Source organism: Phodopus roborovskii, unplaced genomic scaffold (assembly GCF_943737965.1).
Source record: "Phodopus roborovskii unplaced genomic scaffold, PHOROB, whole genome shotgun sequence".
In the NCBI taxonomy this organism is placed as follows: Eukaryota; Metazoa; Chordata; class Mammalia; order Rodentia; family Cricetidae; genus Phodopus; species Phodopus roborovskii.
The window spans coordinates 1012854-1039385 of NW_026126682.1; the positions used below are offsets into that span (position 1 = coordinate 1012854).

The following is a 26532-nucleotide window of genomic DNA, read 5'->3' on the forward strand; positions in this document are numbered from 1 at the left end:
TAACCCTAATTAAACTCCAAAGATTAAAAAAAGAAGAGGAAATCAAACAAATGCAGGTTAATAAGAGTGAGAATTCTGTAAGAGGATCAGTATGGAAACAACAGGGAAGAGAGTGTAATGGGAGATAAAATGACCAAAGCATATTAAATACAATTATAAAATTGTCAAAAAAAATAATCAGCAAAATCCATTCCTGGGCTGCCTTTATTCCTATGGTTTTGTAGTGTGACTTGAGCTCTCCTATGGTCATCCCTCTCAGGGGCATTTCTTAACCTCAGGATTGCTCTGTGAATTCTTTTTGGCTTTTACAGGAATTTTACGACGGTTTTTCTTTTTTTAAATGAAGAATACCATAAGGATTTCAATTGGGATTGCAATAAATATGCATGGCTTGTGGTAAAATGGCTATTTTGATAATATTAATTATTACCATTTATGAACATTTTTGTTTTTGTTTTTTGTTTGTTCGTTTGAGTAGTACCTCTCATCCAGTCAGAAAACTTGTTCCCAGAAACATGGAGTCATTTGCTCTGCTCAAAGGGCTGCAATTTCACTCCTACCTAGATACCATAAAAGTAAAACTACTAATACATTTTTGGGGTCCTCAACACGTAGTTGTATTATTCCGACTTTTACACCTGATGGTCCTACTGAGTAGAAAAGCCCAATATCCTAATCAATTATGTCTACCTTGTCAAAGGAGCAAAAGAATGAGAACAGGGTATGGACATCTCAGCCAGTTTTACTGCAGGGACACCAGGAGTGGGCAGTTCTAATCTTATCTCCCCCCCCCACACACACACACAATCTCTGCTCTACCCTAGTAATACAGAAAGGGAAACATTAGGACTTCTCCTTCTTAGTACTGAAAATACTGTAAGCAAATGTAGACCAAGGCTGTGTTGAGGCACATTAAGGTAAAGCTACCTTTTTCTGGTCAGGAGGCTGAAGTCTGAGTTCTACCTCTGGCCCTAGGAAGAGACATGGTGATTTGATCTGCTCCCAAACTTAGCCCATTATAGATTTTTGTTTTTCTCCTTAAGAGTTAATCCAGCAGAATCCGCCAGTCTTCTGGACAGGAAACTGACTATCCATGAGAACACTGATTCACTTGAACACATCTAAGGTGTTGGGAATTACCCACAATGAGATAGTATATTTATACTAAACAAGAGCCCTTCTCTGGGGCAGCTGCTTACAGTCTCCACCAGCCTGGCTAAGCTTGCCTAATTTTTTGAGTTCTAACTCAAAAGGTATATATTTTCCTTTTCCTTCTATCAATTTAAGATGTTAGCTTAAAAGTCAGGTATACTTTTCCTAACACTTTGGACTTTCTCATTCTACTCATAGTTTGAAATGTTCCACTCCCAACACTGACTGTCATTTAGGTGCCTGGTAACTTAATTCACTGATCATGTCCACTTTATTGAAACCTCAGTCACAGTGCATGGCTTTACTCCTTCCTTTTAACCATCTCCCTTCACCCTTTGACCTCAAGATTTGCAAACAGCTTGATCACCCTGCTGCTATTCTTCTTAAATTCACACACACACACACACACACACACACACACACACACACACACACACAATTTTTTTCTATTTTACATATGGATCCCAGTTCCCTCTCCTTCCCTCCCTTCCATGCCCCCTGACCCCCTCCCATACCACTCCACCCCCCCCCCACTCCATAATGAGGGTGATGCCTTCCAGGAGGGATCATCAAAATCTGTCAAGTCCTTTGGAGTAGGGTCTAGGCTTTCCCTCCTGCCTCTACGCTAAAGGTGTATTTTCCTCTATGGAGAATTAAGCTAAAATTCTTGAGTTTCTTGGGTTATGTCTGAACCCTTTTAAAAATTGTTTAACTAATAAGCCTAAGAAACTAATAGAGAATATCAAATTCTGATTTATTTCCCTCTTAATAATATCAACCTGGTCTAGTCATTTACAACTTCAATTTCAATACTCAGGTGATAAAGCGAGAGATTACTGTAAATTAAAGGTCAGCTTGGACTATGTGGTTATTAATAGTCTAGTCATGGATACATAGCAAAACTCTTTGTCCTGGTTAATTGTCTATTCCTATATCCAACACCATTACCTCATGCCTTCTAAAACTAAAGCACTGAATATGGAACTTAACTTCAGAGTCCATGACTATTATGGCTCAGAGCTGGGCATAGGCGGGCCAGAATGGTGCTGGGACAGCAGGTGAAAGTTTGTATGTTGAGACACAAGTAGGAAGCAGGGAGGGATAACTGGAAATGGTGTGGACTTTTGAAACCCAGTGACACATTTCCAAGAAGGCTCACTTAATAAACATTCCCTAACAGTTGCCCCAACTGGGGAACAAGTATTCAAACATAAGCCAATGGGGATTATTCTTATTCAAACCAACACACCCTGCCACCAAGCACAAAAATGGAGTAAAACACAAACAAAAACAATGAGTAATGTGTCTTTGTGCATGAGCTAGCATGCACACACATGAGTGTGTGTGAGTGTGTGTGTGGGTGTGAGAGAGAGAGAGAGATCTCTGTTGGTAACTCACTGGATAGGTTACACGATATTAATCAGAAAACAAAGACAATTTCTTTAGAAGTAAGTTTGAACAATGCAATTAGGGAGTGTGATAGCATTAAATTTATCCTGACCACAATAAAGATGAGGTCAATTTAAAAGTATGCTGCTCTTTGTTTCAAATGACAACATCTGGTAATAATTCCTTTCAGTTCTGATTGATCTTCACAATACCTAGATTCATACTTAGCAAAAATCTACAGCTGTCTTTCTATCTCCCGTTGTGCCAAAGCTCCCCGAAGAAGTGAAAATTTCAACAGGAAAACTGAAAGTCAAAAGAATAATGAGAAGGACAAAAAATAAAACCGGACAAATAGAGTGTCAGTAGCACAGTGTAATTCCAGTCTTCAGGATGCTGAGAGGAATGATGGTCGGAAGAAAACCACCATGTTGGCATAGCCTCGATATAACTGATAGAAGGTGAACAGTTGCAGCAGCTCATTCTTTTGTAGGGGTAAGACATTTTTTCTCATGCTCTGCTCTATGCTTCACCTATCTTTCTTAGAGTTCTCACCATTTCATTTAAAAAGCAAAGTCATTGTTCTGATACATGGAAATAAAGAATGCAGTACAGCTATAAAGTTTCTCAAGGTGCTAATTCTACATTGTGGAGCAGAAATTCACAGTGGTTCTTCAGGGTAATAAGGCTGCATATGGAAAAGAATGACCTTTGGAATCATTTAGAAGAGACCACTGTACATTTTTTCTCCTGTTTTCTGAATTGATATCGGTAACTACCATACAAGATACTTTTGATATCTGTATTAATATTATATGGTGTTCTCAAATGAAATATTCTAGAGTGTTTTCCATATAACTACTTATCCATATTAGCTTGTTTTCATAAAACTACTTATCTATATTAAAATACCTGGAACTGCTTTTAGAATTTCCATGCATTTCCATCTTTCATTATTGGACCCCCGCAAGTGTATACTACAGATCTTCATAAAAAGCTATTGCTACATACAGGGATTTCCAAGCTGGAAGCAGACAGTGTGTGGTTTTGTGTTTGCCAAGCGTTGCCATCTTAAAATCTTGACTGTTGAAACAATAACATTTTGGCTTCTTTTATGACACTCTTTTAATGTTTACAGTTTGGTAAATGTGCATCTTTATAAAACAGAGAGCTTACCTAATTAAACTGGACCAGTGTGAGAACTAGGTCAATGTATTGTGAGCATAATCTTCTCAATATGGTTGGGTTATGGAACAGCTCAGTTTTGCTCATTGAGTTCTATCGATTTTTGGCAGAGGGAAAAAGAGAGAGAACAGATGGTGGAAAACAGAAACTGAGCTGCTGGTGATGAGATACACTATCACACTGAATTATAAAGAATGGAGCCCCAAGAGCCTGAATAGCTATTTAATTTAGAGTACAAAATCAACACACTGCTTACTTCTGAAGCACCAGAATGTTTTCAGCAAAAATGAGTGTAGAATTGGGTTTCCAGTGATGACGAAGCAGTGTTCGAATGTGATATCATGTGGAAACAAATATTTGCTTCCTGCAGGCAGTTCAAACAAATGACACATTTTAGTTTTTATTTGGGCTAGGGAATGGAGAGGATTTCATGCATTCCCATTCACAATTTTAGTATTCTACTGTGAGGGATTTGTTTATTCATTCGTTTACTGACTGATTGACATATGAGCTCATGTAGCCCCAGCTGGCTTCAAATTTACTATGTACAAAAGGTTGGCATGAACTCCTGATCTAGCTGCTTCTTCATCCCAACTACTGCTAGACAGCTAGAGACGATAATACACAACACCTTAGGTTGTAAATTATTTACGTATAGGTAGAGTTACACACACACACACACACACACACACACACACTCACACTTTCTGAAAATATGCAAATCAATACTTAGGGCTTACAAAAAGGAGTTTAATTTTTAAGTAAACAAAAATTACTTGGTAAAAATCTTACTTTTCATACTTTTCAAAGTTCTTAATCTAGGATAACACTAAGAATTCCTTTTAATTATAGATATCAATTGACCAAAACTAAGAGTAAACTGTACTTTTTCATTTCTATACTCACTCTTAAACTTATAAATATAAATTTGTTTATGCCTTATTATTTAACTAGCATTCATTTTACCTTCTTTAGATTTTAGCAATTGGATTCAGACTGGCCTTTTATCTATGTAACAGAAAAATGAACAGTTCAATCAAGTCCAAGCATATGTTACTTCAACATCTCTCAACTTTCAAAAGACATTTTGGTATATGACCAGAGACACAACCTTAAAAGTGTGTGTGTGAGGGTGTGTGTGTGTGTGTGTGTGTGTGTGTGTGTGTAATACCATATTTCTGTGAGCCTATTATTGAAGAAAATTTACAGCTATATGTATAAAACTAATGGTTCAAATGTGTTAATTATGTTACAAAATATGATTCATTTGGTTTTGTTCTTAATAATTCAAATAAATAAAACTATTCTTTGTTTTCAAGGTGGAAGAACTATCCAGCAAAGTGTATTTATTCCATAGACTGGAATTGGCAACCTCTGACTTAAACTATTGCTGTATTTTTGTTTTAGCAAGTATCAAAAGAAAAATGAATTTCTTTACCCAGAGAAGTACAAGTCTCAACTTGATGGGTTTTTTGTTTTGTTTTGTTTTTTTTCTGAGGTATGTTCTGGAAGAGTCTTGGGGAAAGGTGCATCATCTCAATTACTAAATAGGAATTATGTTTTGACTGTAAGCATGAGGGAAGCAATAACTTTTTTAATTCTCCTAGTACACCATGCTTACAACTTAAAAGGAGATGTGCAGTGAGAAGTAATTTCCATAATGATATGAAGGATGTAAATCATTTTCTTTGTTGGGCATATTTTGAGTTTCTCTGTGGTTGGTCTATTTTGTTCTGTCATTTACTGATTTTAGCCAAAAGGCCGGGAAGCAGTGAAATATAATTCCTAATCATTAGAAATGAGAGGAATAAGAAAGTCCATAGAGTACTGTAAGCTAATTTTAAAAACTTTTTGCATACTACCATTTGGTAGTTGGGAATATAAGTTTGTCTAATGCATGTGAGGCCCAATTTTAATTCCTAGTATTGAAAGCAGGAATGTCTGTTGCTTTATTGGAAAGAAAGATATAAAACTATATATCTTAGTATAAGACAAAGCAAACAAAACAGCAGACCTGTGTGCTCGGTCATGCTCAGAAAATGATTGCTTGTGATGGTTAATTTCATGTCAGCTTGACTGGATTTAGAAAATCTCAAAGACCCAGTTCTAGGCAAGTGAGCAAGGCTCATTTCAGAGGTGCCTGACTGAGAATCAAAGACAACCATGAATGTGAACATTACCATACCTTGCAGCAAAAATCAGAATTGGATAAAAGACAAAAAGAAAGAAAAGACCAGCCAAGCCCCAGAACTCAGCCTGCTTTGCTTCTTGATTGCAGACATTGGGACCTGCATCTCACATCTCTGCTGCTGTGCCTTTCCTGTCGCACCCTGAGCGTACACCATACCTCCCTTCCATACTGCTTTTGATAAGTAGCTTGTCACAGTCATGAGGAAAGTAACAATTCAGTAATCTGGTCTGAAGATGAAAAGTTGAAAGGAGCGAGTCTGAGAGAGAGAATGGCCCAAAGAGCCCAAGCCCAGAAGAACTGAGACTGGTCCATCCAACTCAGAAAGAAATCCCAAGCCATGAAATTGTAGATTCAAAATTCAGAGAGAAATACTAAAGTACTGAAATTTGTGATCAGATGACTCATTAACTTCAGTGTGAGTGCTCTAAGGTTTATAATTATGTACTCCAATTGCTCATCTCGTCAATACTAAACATATGGCGAATTTCATGTGAAAGAACTAAACTCAAGAGAAATAGAGAGCCAACACTGAAGCAGTCCATGAACTTGGTCCAAGATGCTGGGGAAAAAAACTCACATGTCCTGAGTAGCCTGATTGGAGTATGGATTTTTTTTTAACCAGCCATGATAATGCTCTTCTACTTAGTTTTTCATAAAACTTTTGGTGTCTACAGTAATGATTTATATGTAGAAACAAAATAAACATCAGAAAAGTCTAGAAGTACTAGTCTTTATGAAAATTGCTGTATATAGTTCCTATAAATTTAAATAAATAATGGCATATAATAATACATATTTTCTTAAGAATATTATCTCACTTTAAAATAAGTTTCATAAGAATCATATAAGTTTATAAATAGAAATAGTGAATAATTTTCCAGAATATAATTGGTCTTTTTATATAATCATTTAAGTTCTTTAATGTAATTCATACTCATTTTTAATTTTACATTTTGCCTATGTGTATTTATCTGCACATATGCCTGTGTACCACATGCATTAATGCTTGTAGAGACTAGCAGAAGGTGTCATAACCCCTGACACTGGAGTTACCTACAATTTATATTTGCTATGTGATGTCTTAGAATCAAGCCTTTGTCCCCTGGAAGACCAGTCAATTCTCTTAGCCAGTAAGCCATCTCTCTCAGTCTGTATCCTATATTCTACAGAAGTTTTTATTTTTATAATTCTTAGTTAGCAATGTAAGATTTAATTTGGGAAAATAGAACAGTCTTTAGATAACTTCTATGAAATAAAATATTCCCTATAATATTTAAGCATCACCAACTTCATCTTTAAGAATTCAAGACTGTTCTAATTTTTAAAGGTCATTTTTCTACTTTAGTGATTATGCTTAAGCACGGAGTTGCAACCTTTGAACAATTGTGTGATTATCTGAAATCATTTTTAAACAGAGCAGTAATTTTAAAGTTTGGGCTGTGGAGTCCAACAGACAAGGAAGTTCTAGCTTTTTTCCCCATGCCCCTTCCCAATGTAGACCCTTATTTGTGCCACTGTAACAGCATGGAAACAATTGTTACTACTCAGATGTGCTGTGTTCATTAGATTAGTTCACAGGAAATTTAAGCAGTGTTTCTGACTGTAAAAGTGATCACGAAGTGGTAATAGTTGATATTTTTCATATCTTCAGTTTTGTTTATGACAGTGGAGACACAGGGGATATGTTTTTAGCCATCAAGCTTAAGGACAATTGTTTTAGGGCATCACTTCAAAACACAGTATGCATCAGCAGTAGGGAATATTAACCATCCCAAGTAAAAGAGGCACAGGAGAAACATCCAGCTAATACCATACTCTACTGCCCTATTGAGGGAGCCGCCTGAGTCAGCGTTCTTTTGTATTTGGGAATACACATTTACAGGGCATGCACAGTCAAGCAGCCATCAGCAGTCTTTGAACTTGGAACTCTGATTCGAGGATTCAAACTGTTATTTCCTTTTGAACAGGTCTAATTCCATTTCAGGTCCATGTGTGTGTCTTAAAGGTTGTGATGAGTCAAACAGATAAAGGATTTTGTTTGTCTCAATGATAGCTGACAATTTGACTAGAAGTTTATAGCAACCGTTCCTAGCTTCTAAGCTGGTATACCTATTAATTTGCATAAAGAAACTGGATGAATTCATGATCCAGTGGACATGTACTACGAAGAGCCTGAAGGCGGCCTCTATATGTCTGGAAGTAGGTATGGAAAGCAAACTCTATGTGAACCTTGCCTGCCCAAGGAAGAATGCTCTGAAGTTTTACGGCAGCTTTTATTTACCATCATAGTGCTCCCGCAGCACCAACAAGCATCCCTTTTCACAGCACTCCTGTCATTCTCCCCTTTAACATAGGAAACAAACGGCAAATGCACAAACGCTGGAACAGGTGACTCTCAATGTTGTTCCCTAAAAGTATTTTCTGTGCCTAGTTTTCCCTTTTACAAAATACAATGAGTGTCTTGTTTCCTAGATCCTATAAATGATTTAGGGCGCTGTTCTTATATTTCAGTCGATACAAATCTTGGTACAAAGTGCACATTAAGAAGTTATCCTGTGGTATATGGTAAATTACTGATGCAATTTAAATAAAGGTCCAATTAGTGTGGAGAGAAAGAAATTTAAATATAATGAACAGCCAAGTCAAAAAATGATTATCCATACTGCAGTAAAGATCAGAGGGGCATAAATATGTTTTCCATTGACATTTCTCCCATGATGGTTCTCTCTTCCTGCACTTAATGGGAAACATACCATGAGTTTGATGTATTCCTATCCAAAAGAAAAAGTCATGTATTATTATCTAAGGTACATAAACATGTTTATCAGTGAAAGTTGGCATGGAAACCACTGGTTGCCAGATAGTCTATTGGAGTTTAGGATGGTGGCTTAAAAATAGCTTCACACACTCACTTCATTCCCATTTCCAAGCCACTCTAGCCATGTTAGCTTGTGAACTGGAAGTTGATTTTGGTGCAAGTAAGTGATTTCGAGAATCTAGCTTGGAATCATATATGCTGGTTACATGCTGTTAGGTGTGTGCAACATCCAGTTTAGCCATGAAGGAAATCAAGTGGAAACTTGAAAAATGTTGCAAATCTAAACTTTCTTTCATTGTTTCATAATCATTCCTAGCCTTAGACCTTAAAATATGGTGGTTTCAGTGGAGCTCTCAAGTTTCTTCTATTTAGTAGCAGCACTAAACAAAAGGTTTCTTCAAGCATTAAAAGGTTGTGATCCAAAGATTCACATTCAAGTACAGGTCATAGTTGGGTGTTAGTCATGAGATCACAGTGGATGAAGGAAGGCACAGGTAACAGGTCCTTGAATAGTGGTGTCAGGGAAGAGTGAATAGGAATCCACCAGTCCCCTTCATGGATATTTTGATTAAGCATACATCAGAAGACAACTTAATAAATCAGTGCTGACATAAAATCATTGGGGTTGGAGTTCCTCAATTGACCATGCAATTTTATGAAATGACATTATTAGTCCCTTAGCTGCATCATCTTCATACTGTATTGCATGACAAAAAGCCCTCTCCTGCTCTGGACCAAAAGAAACCATATATTCTTGCACACAATGTTAATTATAAATCAAATTTTAAAAACTTATAGGATAAGCTAAAAAAAAACTAGTAGTATTGACAATTAAAATAATAGGAATATATATTTTATTTGAAGAACTATCCATTTTGTTCCTCTTTCAAAGAATGAATAAAATTAATTTATCATTATTAGATACCAATTAAAAAAGCTGAGATAAGCAGAGGAGGTGCCTTACATATATGTTCAAGCTAACCACTGCACACAATCCTAGTACCTATGAGAGAAATTGTAGGATTTTAGAGAAATTGTAAAAGATTGTAGGATTCACAACCAGATCTTCTGAATTGACCCCTTTGCCTTGTGGCCTGCTATTTCTTTCCATGTAAGCTAAAAGAATAAATTTTTCTATTTGTAATGTACTCTGTAGCTATCAATTGCCTCATGACTGAACACAGTATGCTGCTATTAAAAAGTCCTTCATAAAACCTTGCAAAAGGGATAGCCTTGCAAAGATGTTAATTTTCACTCCCTGTACAACCTGTTTTCCTTATGCTCAAATGCACACCATAGCATAATTAAGAACTTATTGTCCCCTTTGAACCCAATCACATGTTCTTTGTGTCTGAGTGGCAGGCCAATTTGCTTTATTATTGTGTGGTATGTTTTCTTCAACACCACGTTGCAAAGTTTTTGAGATCAGACCTTAATCCCATGTGTTTTTCTTGGCCCAGTAATCATTACCATGAGTAATGTACAACCATACCTAGTAAATATTCATTCCTTCAAAATAGATTTAAATCTTTTAAAAGAAAACTTCCTGGATCCAGAAAAGATTAACAAGAACCAAGAGTAAAAAAGAGAATACCAGCTAAACCAGTGCTCTGCCACAATTTACATGCAGCAGTATGTTTAGCCATTATTATTCTCTTTGAACACATTATTTTCTGATCATTTTCTCACCTCGGTTTTTTCCCACCAAATCTCACCTGTAATTTATCTGTAATTCTAATCTATCAATTCTAATTCTAAAATGTACACACACACACACATATATATATATATATATATATATATATATAAATACTTCTTGCGAATACCACTTTACTTCTTGATTCCCTTTGGTATTAGAATGAGTGCAATCATTATTTTTCTCTAATAAATCTGAAGCGAAATGGATCTAAATTTGCAATAATAAAGGATGACTCTGTAACCTGTCTTTACACAAGAGATGGCGAGATATCTGGGGTCATAGCTGAGTGAGCAAAGTACTTATCTAAGGCTAAATGAACATAATGGGAAACAAACAAAAATTAAACAACAACAACAAAAAAAAAAAAACTAAATAATCCCCCCAAAAAATAAGAAAAGAAGAAACAAAGATGTTTATAAATTTTTACCATAAATTTAATTTACTGTTTTTTTACCTACTATATCATCTTCTTTGTGTGTGTGTGTGTTTGTGTGTGTGTGTGCATGTATGTGTTTATTACTGCTTTGATTTGTATTATTGTAATATCTAGCCTTATTTACAGTACCCGATAACAAGTAATTTAGAAGTAGCACAATACCATCATATTAAGAGTTGCACAGTTATGATCTTATGGAAAGGGCCATTTATCCTTTTATTGTATACATTTCCTTTTCAGTATTTGTTTCATTTTGAAGATGTTAAATATGTATTTAGACACATATGAACCAGGAGTGCACTATAACCGGAAAACTGTTTATATCATGTCAAAGGAAACACTCACTTATTTTAATAAAAAATAATTGTTGTCAGTATGTAGCATAACTTTTGGTGAAAATAGCTTTTCAGTGATAGAGTGGTGTAATTATGCCTAACTTCAACTACTTATCTTTAACAGTTATTTAAAGATGAAATCGTCCTTGAATAATATGTTTTTAAAACATTGTAAAAATCCAAACTAGCATTATATTTTACATTTATAGGACTTTCCTAAGAAAACAATCCTAGTTTTGTGAATTTATCACAGATTATTTTTACATCTAAGTTATTGTTAAAAGAAAAGTTGGTCTTTGTGATGTGGTTAAAATTTATAGCCACAGACAGTCCAACTTCTTAGTCGAGAGCTGAAGCTCACCTTCACATATCATTTACATACACTGATTACTTCCACATGTCTGGCATAAAGTAAAATAGTTTATGAGCATTGTAATACAGTGAAAGCCACAATGAAATAAAATTCAACTTTGTCTAGAGTGCTTCAGAAATTTATTCATGCTGGTGCATAAAATGTTTTCAAAAAGAGTTTTGTCCTCTTGAAAAGAATCTTTAAAAGCCCTCCCCTTCTAAGAATGTCTGGGTTTTCCAGTCTGCTTTCCAAGTGTCTTCTGCTACACAAAAGCCCCTTTAAGTTCCTCTCAACATGTTCTTCATTCTATTTAGCAGCCTCAGACTTGTACGTTTATTTTCTTGAGTGAGTGAATATCCTCTTTCCTGCAAATGGCTTATTTGCAGTCACAGGTGGGTTCACGGAATTGGTTGCAAATACTCAGCCTCTGTGTCTACAATGCTGCATTCAGATTCAGGGAAATGCAAAAAAAAAAAAATTATTGTTTATTCCCATGGGGATTCAATGTTCCTTGAGCTGTCATGATGTTGTGTCTTCATGGGATAAGTCATACAAAATAATAAATATGGAAATCAACCATTATGCAAATAAAACTTGTCATTTCCTGGTGACTTCTACTGAATATTGAATGACTGACTATTTAATATTGAAAATGGTAACTGGAACATATAGTTTGTAGCTAACACCAGTACCCAACTGTTTTCTTAAAAAGCAGGTGCTTCCTTGCTCACCTGGCAATAACTATTCACAGCTAAAGGAAAACTTGTACAACTTGGCAACAATCTCACTTCATTTCAATGTTCAAGGGTGGCCTATATTGAGGACAGTTGCCATTATCAGATGGAGAGGGAGGAGTGAATAGTTTCATCTTAGAATTGGCTGGTTTTTCTATATCTCTCTGAAAGAGCTTTCTTTCTATTTCAAGGATTCTATATACTCCAAAGTAAACCCTTAAAACTAAAGCTTCAACACAATTCACATACGACTAAAAAATGAAATGTTTGCCTTCTTGGGTCTAGGCTACCTCACTTAGTATACTATTTCCAGCTCCATGCATTTAGTTGTAAATTTAATTTTTCATTGTAGCTAAATAAAAGTCACTTGCATATAGTTATTGCATTTTTGTTATTCATCAGTTATGAACATCAAGACTATTTCCATGCCATTGTCAATGAAAAGAGATCATCTTTGAAAGAAAAGAAAAAAGAAAGAAGATCAGCTCTGTTCATGAATGACTATTAGTGGATAGAGGGAGAAAGATCTTAAACAGGAGGAGGATAGTGGTTTGTAACAGTAACTATGAAGAGGAAGAAGAAAATAATGGAAAGGAAAATTTAAGGTAAGAGGGATGGGAGGGCCAGGGAGAGGAAGGAAGGAGTGGAAGAGAAATAACTAACACCAAGAATGCTTGTAAAAATCATATGAGAATTTATTATAATATATAGACATATTTATGAATAAAACATTCATTTTTGAAATATGATCAGAATTTGCTGCACGAGAAAACTTTATGAATTATTTCCATCTATGAAGAAAACACAATTGTTTAAAGACTATAGTGGGATAAAATTAACACAGGTCACTGTGTTCTAAATGCATCTTACATGTGTAGGGCTAAATAAAAACAGCTGAGATAGTGGGGGTCACAACTGCAATCCCAGCATCAAGGTGGCTGAGAAGATATAAGATTAAGGTCAAAAATAATATATACTGAAATAGATTACTCTAGCATTATTAAGTTTACTTCCATTTTGGAATTGCCTTAATATAACTAAATAGATCATTCCAAAATTGCTATTCTGAGAAAACTGAAATGCAGCAGACATTTTTCTCCAAATTAGCAGAAAAACATTAGAGACAATAAGGTAAGTATTAATAAAGTTAAGGTTAAATAATAATGCACTAAACAGACACTGGCTGTGAGTAACTACAGGATTCATAGGGGCAAAAGAAATGATTCCTCAATCTATTTCAAGTCCCAGCTATACTACTCTTGGGCATATACTCAAAGGAGGCACATTCATACCACAAGGACATTTTCTCAGCTATGTTCATAGCAGCATTATTCAAATAGCCAAAACCCGGAAACAACCTAGATGCCTCTCAACCAAAGAATGGATAAAGAAAATGTGGTATATCTACACAATGGAGTATTATTCAGCAGTAAAAACAATGACACCTTGAAATTTGTAGACAAATGGATAGAACTAGAAAAAAAAATCCTGAGTGAAGTAATACAGACCCAGAAAGACAAACGTGGTATATATTCTCTCCTAAGTGGGTATTAGCTGTATAGTGAAGAATAACCAGACTAAAACCTACAACTCCAGAGAAGCTAGGTAAAAAGAGAGATGCTAAGAGGGATACACATGAAGGGAAAATAGCTAAGATCTCCTGGGTAAACTGGAAGGGGGCTTAGAAGGGAGGAGGTGGGGTTGGAAACATGAGGGATCAAGAAGACTGAATTAGGAGAGAGATGGAGGCAGAGAGCAATGAAAGAGATATCTTGACAGAGAGAGTACTTATGGGGTTAGGAAAAAATCTAGAGAAATGAATCCACAAAGATGACCCCAGCTATGACTCCTAGCAGTAATGGAGAGGGTGTCTGAACTGCCCTTCCCCTCTAATAAGATTAGTAACTACCCTAATTGTCATCATAGTACCTACATCCTGTAACTGATGGAAGCAGATGCAGTGACTCACAGCCAAGCACTGGGCTTAGCTCTTGGAATTCAGTGGAGGAGAGGGAGGAAAATCATATGAACAAGGGGTGGGGTCAAGATCATGATGGGGAAAACCACAGAGACAGCTGGCTCAAGCATCTGAGAACTTACAGACAATGGACTGACATGTGGGGAACCTGCATAGGACCAAACTAGACCCTCTGAATATGGGTGATAGTTATGCAGCTTGATCTTTTGGGGGGGGGGTGTGACAGTGGCACCAGGACTTGTACCAGGTACATGAACTGGTTTTTTGGAGCCCATTCCCTATGGTGGGATACCTTTCTCAGACTTGATACAGAAGGGAGGGGCTTTGACCTGCCTCAACTAAATATGCCAGACTTTTCTGACTCCCCAAGGAAGGTCTTAACCCCTCTGAAGAGTGGATAGGGTATGAAGGAGGAAGATGGGGGTGGTAGAAGGGGAGGGAAGTGGGGGTTGGGGTTAGTATGTAAAATGAAAAATAGTTTTAATTTTAAAAAGAAAGAAATTTTAAATAAGTTGGATACAAACTGTTGTTACATGATAATTCTTCCTAAGTATGAGTAAAGAAGTTGAAGGAGTATGGGTATCTGAGCTCTAGCCAAACCATCTATGCAGCCTTAAGTTGCAAAATTTTAAAACCTTAACATTCCTAAATATCTGTGTCCTCAATTACTTATATCAATAACTTACTGAGAAAAATTCTATACATGTTAAATGTGTTTAATCTTCAGCCTCTCTTTCTCATTATCTTTGGGACCGATATCCTATAGAACCCCTAGATTGCTAGTTTAGCCACTGTAAAAGATCACAGTGTGTTCAAGGCTTTAACAAGTGGGGACTTTTAGTAAATAAAGATATGACTAGACACTGAATACCAGAAAGAGTTGTATCCAGGAATGACAGAAAGAAGGACTGTGATTGAGAAAGCCATTGCTCTACTGGGTAAATTGACCTCAGGGTCTTGTTGTAACAAGGAAGACTGGCAATGGTAATTTTGCAGGGTAAAGAATTAGAGATTACTGGACTCTGGGACTGGGTATAAGTGGGGAGTGGAAGGAATAAGAAGACATCATAGTGAAAAAATATCATGTAGGCTACCGAATTAAGAGCTCTCACTTTTTTTTCCTCTTAATTTTGCTTCTTTTAATATTAGTTGCCAAAAAATGGCAATTCCAGTTTATTACCAAGAAGAACATGAAATAATTACTACTATTATTCTTTTATTCCCTGGGTCTGAATTTTTTCCCTATTCATCTCAGGTGAATTAATAGAATTTTGTTTTGCAAAAGATACCCTTCAATGAATGAGATTTACTTGCGTAGCCCAGGTTGTAGATTTGTGTCTCATAGGGGACACTGGATCATCTTGTTTTTGTGTACTGGGATCTATAATTCAAACTTTGAAAGACAGAAAATTACTGTAAGAAGGGAAACTGAATTCTTTCACACTAAAACTTGAAAATTTAGAGAATAGAAATGTTTTATGCCAGACTATGGACCCTGGACAACAAGTTTGTTCTGAAGCAAAGATAATGAGGAGACTCAATGGAAAGGATTGTAATACACATATTGGCAACTTCCTGGAGCTCTGTGTCTAGACAGACCAGCAAATGAAGCTTGACAATAGTATCAACAAACCGAAAGTGGTCTGTGAAGCTCAAAAGAAAACGTTAACTGTAAGGGGCTCTGAGATGAAGTGAAGACAGGATTCCGATGTCCCAAGATCATTGCCTCCTCCTATATTCAAATAATTAACTCACCATATTTTGAAGTTCTAAATTAAATGTAGTATGAAATAGAAAGCAGCATTTTGTTGACTTTTCTCATACTTGAGTATTAGACACAAAGTGTGTGTGAGTGTGCAAATAAAAACTCATCAAAATGAATTACTTGATCTATATAATATTTTGTTTGTAATTAAAAAACATTAATCAGAAGCATGGCCTATTATAACATAGAATGTTTCAAGATTTTACATACCTATTTGTCCTGAAACTCTTACTATAAGTTGGGAGATGAGCCAGAAAAACATCTCAAATGGTAGTCTAGTACTATGTGGGTTGGCAGATATACAATAAAGGATTTCATATTTTAGATAGAAAGCTTGTAACAAAGGGACATACAACTGAAGTGACACACATCTGGTAATATTATAAGTGGCTTCCTCTTAAAAGAAAATAAAATTTCCCTTCATAACCTGCTGGCAACATAATAAGTAAAGCAGGTTAAATTAAAATCACCTAGACAGCTGTTCTGAACCTCCATAATCTGCAACTCTTCAATACAGTTCCTTATGTAGTGGTGACCACCAACTATACAATTGTTTCACTCTATTTCATAACCACAATTTTGCTACTGTCTAGAGTTGTAATGTCAATGTCTGATATGCAGGATATTTGATATGGGGACTCCTGTGGGTGTTGTGACTCATGGGTTGAGAACCACTGTAGGGAGAGATGAAACCAGCATTTGAGATCAATATAGTTGTGAATCTCAAGGAATTACAGTAGTGGAAGCTCATACAATGGATTCCTAAGCTCCAGGACTTTGGTTAGAAAGAAGGCTTACTTATGTGTCTGAAATAAAACCAAAAAAAAACATAGATAAACCCCAGTGACTCTGACTACTGTGGCATGTCCTTATAATATATGCCACTTGGCCACCTTGATCTCATTTGCAAGCCAGCCTAGACATCCACATAATAAATCCACAGAGTGCCTACCCCACTACTTTGCAAGTTATAGTTATCCACTGTATAAAATATATGTCATAAATCACACAGAACATGACCAAAAAGAAAAAAAAATGCAAAGACTAAAGAGGTTTTGGATGGTGATGTTCACTCTATATATTTTTGTCTTCTTATGTCTTTTGGTCATTTAAGTCTGATTTCTTTATACTATGTTTCAGAAGTACCACAGAAATTTCAGTAGATGTCATGCCATCATCTTTAGAAGTCATTGTAAACTATTTTTCACCCAGAAAAAAAAATCAATTCATTTATACAGAAATATAACAGGTAGCCTATGTGGCCATGTATGTGCATCTGCCATATAAAGTGAAAAAACTCAACAACTGATTTTTGTGAACAAGAAGTCTGCAGGGCTGAAGAAAATTCAAAAATGATAAAAATACAGCAAAGTATTTGCTCAAGACTTCAAGGTTGAAGAAAGAAGCTTTAAAATTCATAATATACATTGTGTCTAGCCAAAACCAGTCCTATACATGGATTAAACTTGTGAGAGCAAGTTTATTTGAGCTTTAATTGATTATTTAATGCTTAATAGCTATGGCCTGTTTGTAAAGAGTAGCCATGCAACTTTAATACTCAGTTGTTGGTTTTTAAGAATCTTACATCAAAGTTTATAAATTTATTTAGATTACAAATATCAGTCTGTGGAATGCTTAAGCAACCTAAGGAATTCCTATCTTCTCAATTATTTGAGACCCAAGAGTTAAACTAAGAACTTAAGGTGCATTCTGTGGATTCATACTTCAGAAAAGATTCCTATCATTCCTTCCTATCATATTCACTCTCCTGAAAACACAGTTGCTCAAGAGCAAGAGCTGACTGAGGGAGCAGAGGGCTGATATTCTGTAGTTGTAGTACAACATGACAGGGGAAGGAGAAGAATAGTTGGAGATGACACAATGTAGGGGTTGGGAAGCCATTGCTCTAGGTAAGCACAGAAGAGGAAGAAAAGAAGACTGAGACATGCATTTAACAAACCAAGAGCAAAGCCAGGCCATTGCCCCTTGTGAGTAGTTAAAAACCATCCTGTGAACTGCTATATGATTTTACTCCTAACCCCTTTTGAAGGAGTGAATTTTGTGCACAAAGGCTCAACTCAATTGAGAACAAAGACAGGCTACTTTTCTTTACCTTAGCCACAATTTAGTGTGAGGTTTGTCCTTCTCTCCTTTTTTCTATCTCTGTTCCTCCCTCCCTCCTTCCCTTTCCTCTCTTCTCCTGTGTGTATTGCAATAGAATAAGGAAAAATCAACGTATTTGTACAAACGAATAGCAGAGTTCTTCAGTCTTATTGCTAGGGTCTTCCTACATAATGTTGCTATGTTTTCCCTCTCTGAGCTGTAGATGACAAAATGACCAGGTATTTATGGTATGGCCCTGGAACAAGGTTGCCTTGTAAGGAGTAACTGTTTATGGAGAAGTTCTGTTTTCACATATTTCCTGAAATAAATGTCTCCAGTAACCATTTTACTCTAGAAACTACCTCAACACTTGCGTCTTCTATTATGTCATTTTTCTTCGTTTCATTTATATTAGTGTGATAAAATGCATTGGTCAGAAAAACATGGCATCTTGGGGGAGGAAGAGATTTATATTGCTTTACAGTTCCAAGTTACAGTTCATTATTTGGAGGAAATGAGACAAGGAATTCAAATAGTCCTATATTATCCACAGTCAAGAGTCAAAAGAAACTAACACATTTATGCTCACTTGCTTTCTTGCTATTTTTTTGCTGGACTCAGTACCTTTTATCATAGGTAGTTTGGGATACCTTGCCTACACAATACTGCCACCCACAGTGAACTGGACCTTCCCAGGTCTGTTAACTTAATTAAGAGAATCATCCATGGACATACCCATCAGCCAAGCCAATTCCGATAATCATTTTTAATCCCAGCACATGGGAGGCAGAGGACAGGAGGATCTCTGAGTTCCAGGCCAGCCTGGTCTACAGAGGTAGTTACAAGACAGAAAAACCCTGCCTCAAAAATACCAAAGAAAACAAAACAAAGAAACAAGAACCTCTTCCCAGGTTTCCGGTTAATTTTAGGTTGTGTCTACTCAACAACTAAAACTACCCATCACCACCATACTGTTCAATCCACTGCCTACCAACTCACATTCTTCATATATACCAAAAGAATTAACATTTCATCAAAATCTTACTTCAGATTGGACCACAAAGGGTGGCAAATATTGTACAAAGTCAATCAAGAATGAATGACTTTTCTAATCAGAGTGCAAATAAAAATGCCAACTAATAACATCTATCTTTGCAAAATTCATAATATGGAACAAGCAAGATGATTCATGTAAGCACTTTTGCAGAAGTAAATACTTATTTGACACATTTAGTAGCATTTCTTTAGTTTGCTTATAAATACTCAAGTGGCTGGTGTTATAATTCATCTATAGATCAATTTTCTATTGTGGTTGTACATTACCACTATAAAGTTTAGTCAATACTGTTTCCCATGCCACAGTTAAGCAAAGGACAGGCTTAGTGACCAATTCAGAAGATGACAAGGCTCACTGAATTACTCATCCTACTGAAGATTGAAGAAAATAGAAAGAGCTAATCATTCTTTATGTTTATCAACAGAATTTTATTTATGCTTATCTTCTTCCCCTAGTTCAAGTATAAATTGTATATTTTCTTATCCTGGGTTTGACAAAGTGCAGCTTTGTAACTGTTTGGAAATAGTGTGTGAATTCCCTATTTATACAGATGTTTATATCTTGGCAACAGAAAGAGATAGTAGCTGGAGACATTCGGACTTATTTAGAGTTACCAGTTCTTCTCTACCCTTGATGATAAAAATAGATGAAAACAAAATAAAATATAAAGGATTTATTGCTTTGAAACTAAAATGGAGTTTTCTAAATGTTATTTTATAGTCTCAGCTAGTTATTTCCTAATTAAAAATGATAGGTTATAATGTGCCAAAGGCAGGTTCCTTCTTCCTCATAACCATATTTTATGATTCAAGTAATATGTACATTTATAAGTCACACACACACACACACACACACTGCCCTATACTAACCTAATTGTCTGCTGTCACTATTTTACTTTTTAGTTTGGTTAACTATGTATAATGTCATATTTTATGATACATTTTTGTGTGGTTCTCATTTTAACTGAAATGTACTCATTTCTTTCTTACCTGCTCACTTCTTTGTGGGGGAAGGTGCTAAAAATTTCACCCTGAAGAGTACATCTAAAGCCTTAGTAAACGCTATTGTCACTGAGGCTCCTGTTTAGTTCATGCTCCATGTCATAATTCTTATGTTAGCTGTTCCATGCATGGCTTTCACAACGTTACTCTTTATGTATTCATCATAGCAGCTTGCCTATTTCAAACTATTGAAAAAGCTGTCACAAATTGCTACTGCCACCTATTAGTGAGAGCTTAGAACTGCAAATCCTGGTAATTCCCTTATTAGTACCCTAGAAGACAGAACTGGTTAAAGGCCATTTAGTTTCCTACTTCTCCTTCCTAACTTTTGTTTACAACTACTAGTTAATCTTTTCTAAAAAAAAAAAAAAAAAAAGGTGGGGGGCTTTAACTCAAGCATTAAACTTAGCACAGTGTTGTCATAGTCTTGGAGGCTTACATATAAATTGGTGGGTATGTTTCATATGACTATAGATTTGTTTCATAAAGTTTGGTAACTTGTCAAGATATAGCATGATGAAGACTCTAACATTAAAATTGATCCTAAATCACACTCTCTGTCAATTATATTGTGATAATCAAATGTCAGAAAACAAAGAAAAATTGATACCCCAGACCTATCTGGGGTTCATCAAATTACCAGAATACTATTGTTTACACCTGTAGTGTCTGCAAGAGCTTTTCTATGGTGACATAAGTCAGAAATTACAATGAAAAGTCATTCAGACTTCAAGCTTAACTGGTACATGTTGTTAGCTTTGGGGTTCTATGAAATGATTTCAGTTCCAGTGGTTTCCTGTTTCTTATAGTCTGGATTATATATTCTGTGACTTCAAAAGTCAACCTGCTCAGAAGCTTTAACAGAAGGAACACAAATTGGAAACCTTCAGGAGCGTTCATTCAATGTCACCAGAGTTGAATGACAAGATCTGTCTGTATCTTACAGCATTTTCACCTTTCATGATTTTGTCAAGACATACCTCTTGAAATGATTTGCCAAAAATCCAGTTTTCATCACCTTAAATTCAAAATCTCAGGATCAAAATATGATTTGAAAGCAAATAACATTTGGTGAGGAAAGATTACTTTAAGTAAGAGTCATCAAGTCAAAGACCCAGTAACAGACAGTGATAATTGAGAAAGTTGTAAAAGGAGTTTATAACTGTGATTCTGTGCATTGTGTGTGCCTCTGTGTATATGAATGCACAGTTCTAATATAGTTTGCCCCTGAGGGGGTTACAAGTGTAAGTTAAATCTTATTCCATGCCATTATGTATTTAAGAGCTCCTTGAAATATTTTATAGGATTTAGAAGGTCAGATCTTATTCTAATATGTATATAAAATACTCCAAGAAGTTTTCAATTTTTCTAATGCTATGACCTTTTAATGCAACTCATCATGGAATGGTAAACCCTGATCATAAAATTATTTTGTTGCTATTTAATAACTGTAATTTTGCTACTGTTATGAATCATAATGTGAATATCTGATATACAGGATATCTGGTATGAGAAGCCCAAAGGACTCCTACCCACAGGTTGAGAATTACTGTTCTAATACACTTATATATATTATGTATGCTTTGCAATATGTTATTTAAAATAATTTTTGTCACTTACAGTTAAAGTTTTTCATACTATTGATTCTTTATTCAACTATAAATATCAATAATAGATATTAAGGCTTCTTTATAATAATGCATATTTGTGGAGGTAGCCGCATACATGTCATATATTACTATTTCTTATGTAAATGTTTTAACTGCATCTCAGAAAGAAGCAAAAGAAATAAAGTTATATAAACCAGCAATGATATTAATTTGTTTTAAGGTAATTATAATATATGGAGCAAAAGATCCAGCAACTTTTGAAATTTTTAGTTAAGGTTTTAATTAGTGAAAACTAACTTTTAATATCATAGAGACATATACAAATTTGACAGGTCGTCTCATAACTCCGTACTGGGAAGAAAAAGAAGTAAGCAGATAAGGGAAAAGCCTTTGAAATGGCCACCCTCATGCTTAGGTGCTGTTTACTCAGCTCTCCCTCTGAAGAGAAGGTTAAAATCATTGATTTAACCTTTGAATTTACCGGACACTATCATACTGATCCTTGCATATGTCTTTGATTTCTTCTGAATCTCAGGCACATTGTGTCCTGGAAAAGACCATTACATTGAGTGATGGAACATTTGTTACTTGTTTAAAACTCCCAAATCCTTTCCCCCTTCTTCTTGTGATTCACAGTTTTTTTTTTTTTTTTCTGAAGATTTCATTGTACCAGATGAAATATCATATGATTTCTTAGTATTTCATAAGAGGAGTAAAATGTGACTAATTTTGTAGATGAAATAAATAATTATGTACAAATTTAAAAGAGGAAGTTAAGCATTTAGCCAGTTACTGTTGACATCCTCAAGGAAGGCAAATGTATCTCTCAGTGAATGTTTCTTCAGGACAATTTCTATGTGGTGCTGAGATTTACAGAGTTCTCACATTTGCTTCCCCCACAAGGATTCTAAATCAGGCTGGTTCAGAGGAGAAGCCAGCATACCCCCATTTTTCTAATATTATCACTTCTCCAGATGGTTCTGAAAACATCTATTCAGCTCCCTTTTCCTAGAAAGTAGAGGTACCTTATTAGCTATGTAAGCACATCCACCACAGAGGCAGCCTCAGTCTTTACTTCTCTCTCTCTCTCTCTCTCTCTCTCTCTCTCTCTCTCTCTCTCTCTCTCTCTCTTTCTCTCTCTCTCTCTCTCTCAGCTCTCTCCCTCCTTTAACATATCAAATCTCTTTCATCTCCTACCAGGCAGGATGACAAGTAGAGAGCAAGCTCAGTGATTGCTTGAAAATTCATCTTGGCAACCTGAGCAATGAGAGAGTTAATGGTGGATCTTTGAAGACAAGTGACCATGGGAAATTAGGGTTGGCAGGGATTTAACTCTTCATGAGACATGCCGCAATATTTTTAAGAGCAATGCAGTAGATATTTTAACTGTGTTTGACATCTAATTAAGAAAAAAAGAAGAGGAAGATTTAAATAAAATCCCTTTTACAGTTAGAAGGAAAGCTTTTACAGTTGATTATCAGGTATGTGCTTTGACGAAACAAGCCTGTGTACAGAGACACAAAGGTAATAACACAGCAATAAAATGACAGAGGAAAACCTGCTGGAACTCTGCCTCTTTTCTTTTTCCTTGTTGTTGTCCACTTCACAGTTTCTTTTACCAAACTGCCAAGCTCTTGATCTATCAATAGAATTGTTACAGAGCTATGGAGGAGTTTTAGATTGAAAGGAAAGCACAAACATTTTGGTGAATGCCATAGCTAAAACTGTAAGACTTACAGGAGAGTGTCACACACACACACACACACACACACACACACACATATATATATAATGTTAATTTATACAGCCCTCATCAGACAAGTTTAAACATATGTATATACAAAGAACAGGTTTTATTCTACACTATCTATGTAATTTGAATGCGTAGACATGACAGGTGCCTCCTGTTTGATTTGAGAATAATTATTGGCAAGGAAATTAAATTCTCACAAAGTAAGGAAGCATAATAAATTTTAATTATATTTTGCAGTTTACTTAGCAATTAGAAAAGTGTCTCTAAGACTATTAGAGTTTTAAAATATACTTAATTATTTCAAATTTGCTAAAAACAAATTTTACCATGCAGCCATTCAACATATTAGAAATCCAGACCTGAGAATCACATTTTTTCAAAACTAAAGTTGAATATAAAACTTACAAGGGGTGTAAACTTGAATAAAATAAGCTATCCATCTTAGGATACCTTGATGGTTTGTTCTCAATGATACAAATTAAAGACCAATGGAAATGTAGACTTTTTTTCATAGTAAGTAATTTCACTTTTTTATTATATGGAAACATAATAAAGACTAAAACAGTTAATGGATGTTGTATGATTTTTCATTACTGGTATACTAATGCAACTGCTTATATTGCATTATAACTATATGTGTAATTAGATGCTTAGTGAAACATTACACTAAAAATAATTTTCTAAGTTAAAGTGTTTTATCCTAAGTTGAATCCAAATACACACACTAATAGGTGTTTAATTTTCTCATGCACAGTGTGAAAATTATGCCTCTTTCCTAACTGATCTCGATGCACACTAAAACATTCAGAAAAAGTTGTCCTCCATCATGTGAAAATTATAAATACATTTCCCTCTGTATCAGTAATGTACAAAAAGGAAGTGTCTCTAGAAATAGCCAATACTCTTCATGTACCTTGTAAGCTAAATATATAGCCGGGGTGGAAGCTGCTCAGTGCCCCACCCCCAACTCAAGAAATCCGAGAATCATAGGAAATCAGCACCTTCGGGAGTTAAACCACAAGAGTTGAATTAAAGTAGTTTAATCTTAAACTCCATTTAATAATACCCAAGTTAGAGAAATGCTCTCTAAAAGTTTTGTACACACACACACACATACTTTAAAATTTGATTTATCATTACATTAGACATTAGTCTCTGAAGTCTCTCTATATAAATACAAAGCAAGTATTTTCTTTAAAATTGTCATCTGAAAACAAACACACATGCATCTATAACAGAAAGTATCATGTGACCTCTAAGGGTTTTCTTTTATAAATTTATACTTCTTAAAAAGAAGTTCATATAACTAGCTGTCTCACCAGGGAATAACATCTCTTTAACTCTCACTTAACTACATATGGAATGAAATAACATTATATTTCAGAGGCTAGTTTTACACCAATTAGGGAAACACAGTCTTTTCACCATCATAACACAGTGTGGAAAAACTAGCCTGTTCTCTCCAGTTTATATTCTCTTGGCAAACCATGATCTACTGCTTATGGTAAGCATCTGAGTGTCAGATTTGAACAAACTGAATATTCATGATGAAGATTAACCGTTTGGTGTCCACAACTAGGAAGATTCTGTTCACTGTAATGGTTACTATAGGTGAGGCATGAGTATCTATAAAGAAAGCATCCTTTTTTTTTTTTTTTTTTTTTTTTTTTTTTTGCACTAACGGTTATTTGAAAATATTTTAATAGAAGTGAGAAGAATGAACGGCACATAGCATGATCAGAAGGTACTCGGTTCAGCATGCACGGAGCAGGCACACAGCTCACTGAGGTTTAAATGTTCTTTGTTTGCTTTTAAGTTGTCACACATCAAACAGAAGACATGCTTTTTTTGTTGTTTAAGGGAAAGTGTTTAAATTTTCACAGACATTTTTCACCCAATGACACAGGTTTCCCAGGTTAAACTAAAGGCTTGATGGTTAGTGTTGGGAGTTCAAGGAAAGAAAGGAAGGGGCACCACAAAGCTAGTCAAATAAAAGAAGAAGAAAGCTTTACCTTTGTACGATAATTTCAGTCTTGGCACATTGTTCTTCCCGTTTGCATAGTTTGCTCTCGCTGTAAGTAACACACCCCAGAAAAGACAGGCAATCCCAGTGAACCAGCCCATGCTGCAGACGCTGGAGGTCCCTGGGCTGCTGCAGCTTTCCTTCCTGTATTGTGCGGCCAGAGAAGTTCAAACAATCTGGAAACTGGAGGTAACAGGTGATTTAGGTCAGTTTCATTCATAAATGCAGACAATCAAGACCTCATGGCAACACTAACGTCTCTTCTTCTGTAACAGTCACGGAATCACAGAAACTTCAAACCCTCAAAAAAAAAAAAAAAAAAAAAAAAAAATCGAGCCAGGCACCGGATAATGAGGCACAACTGTTGTGTGGAAAGAAGAAAAAAATTAACAAGGGCTGCGGCAGTGGTGCTTAAGAAGCAGTTCCTTTTATCTCCGCTCCGCTGATAGCCGGTGGCAGACTCTAATCCTGCTCCCTCTCTGCTTCATTCGGCTCCGAGGAAGCAGAATGAAAGGGAAACAGAGAAAGGGAGAGAGAGAGAGAGGAGAGGGGGAGCGAGCAGCCTTGAGCAGCGCGGACTTTTCCTGTGCACACGCAGGGGAAGATGACACAGGATCCCGCGGACAGGTTTTCCCAACACTCACTAGACGCGCTGACAATGGGAGAAGACCGAGCTCAACCCACTCCCCTTCCCTCTTGTCACACAACATATGCAAAAAACATCTCACAGAGATTAGAGCCGGGAGCAGAACCCTCTGGCGTGCCTGGGAGAGGCATGGGGCTATAAATTTACCTCCCGAGGCAAGCGTTGTTTTATAGCCATTTTGGGGAGTAATTTTGATTTAAAAGAAAAAAAACTGAATTTGGCTACCTACAGAATTTACAGTCCATGCTCATTATACAGTCCTGCTGAAGTTGTGGGGTATGTGTGTGTGTGTGTGTGTGTGTGTGTGT

The 26532-nt window shown here is 35.9% G+C and overlaps 1 protein-coding gene across 1 annotated transcript in view; it reads right to left on the minus strand.

Moving 5' to 3' along the window:
- The window catches only part of Sema3a (semaphorin 3A), a 205367-nt gene extending 179251 nt beyond the window's left edge, over nucleotides 1-26116 (minus strand). Inside the window, exon 1 of the mRNA XM_051174580.1 lies at nucleotides 25568-26116. Coding sequence (XP_051030537.1) covers nucleotides 25568-25679 — 112 coding nt within the window. The 5' untranslated portion in view covers nucleotides 25680-26116. The remainder of the gene's footprint in view (nucleotides 1-25567) is intronic.
- Between the last annotated feature and the right edge of the window lie 416 nt (nucleotides 26117-26532).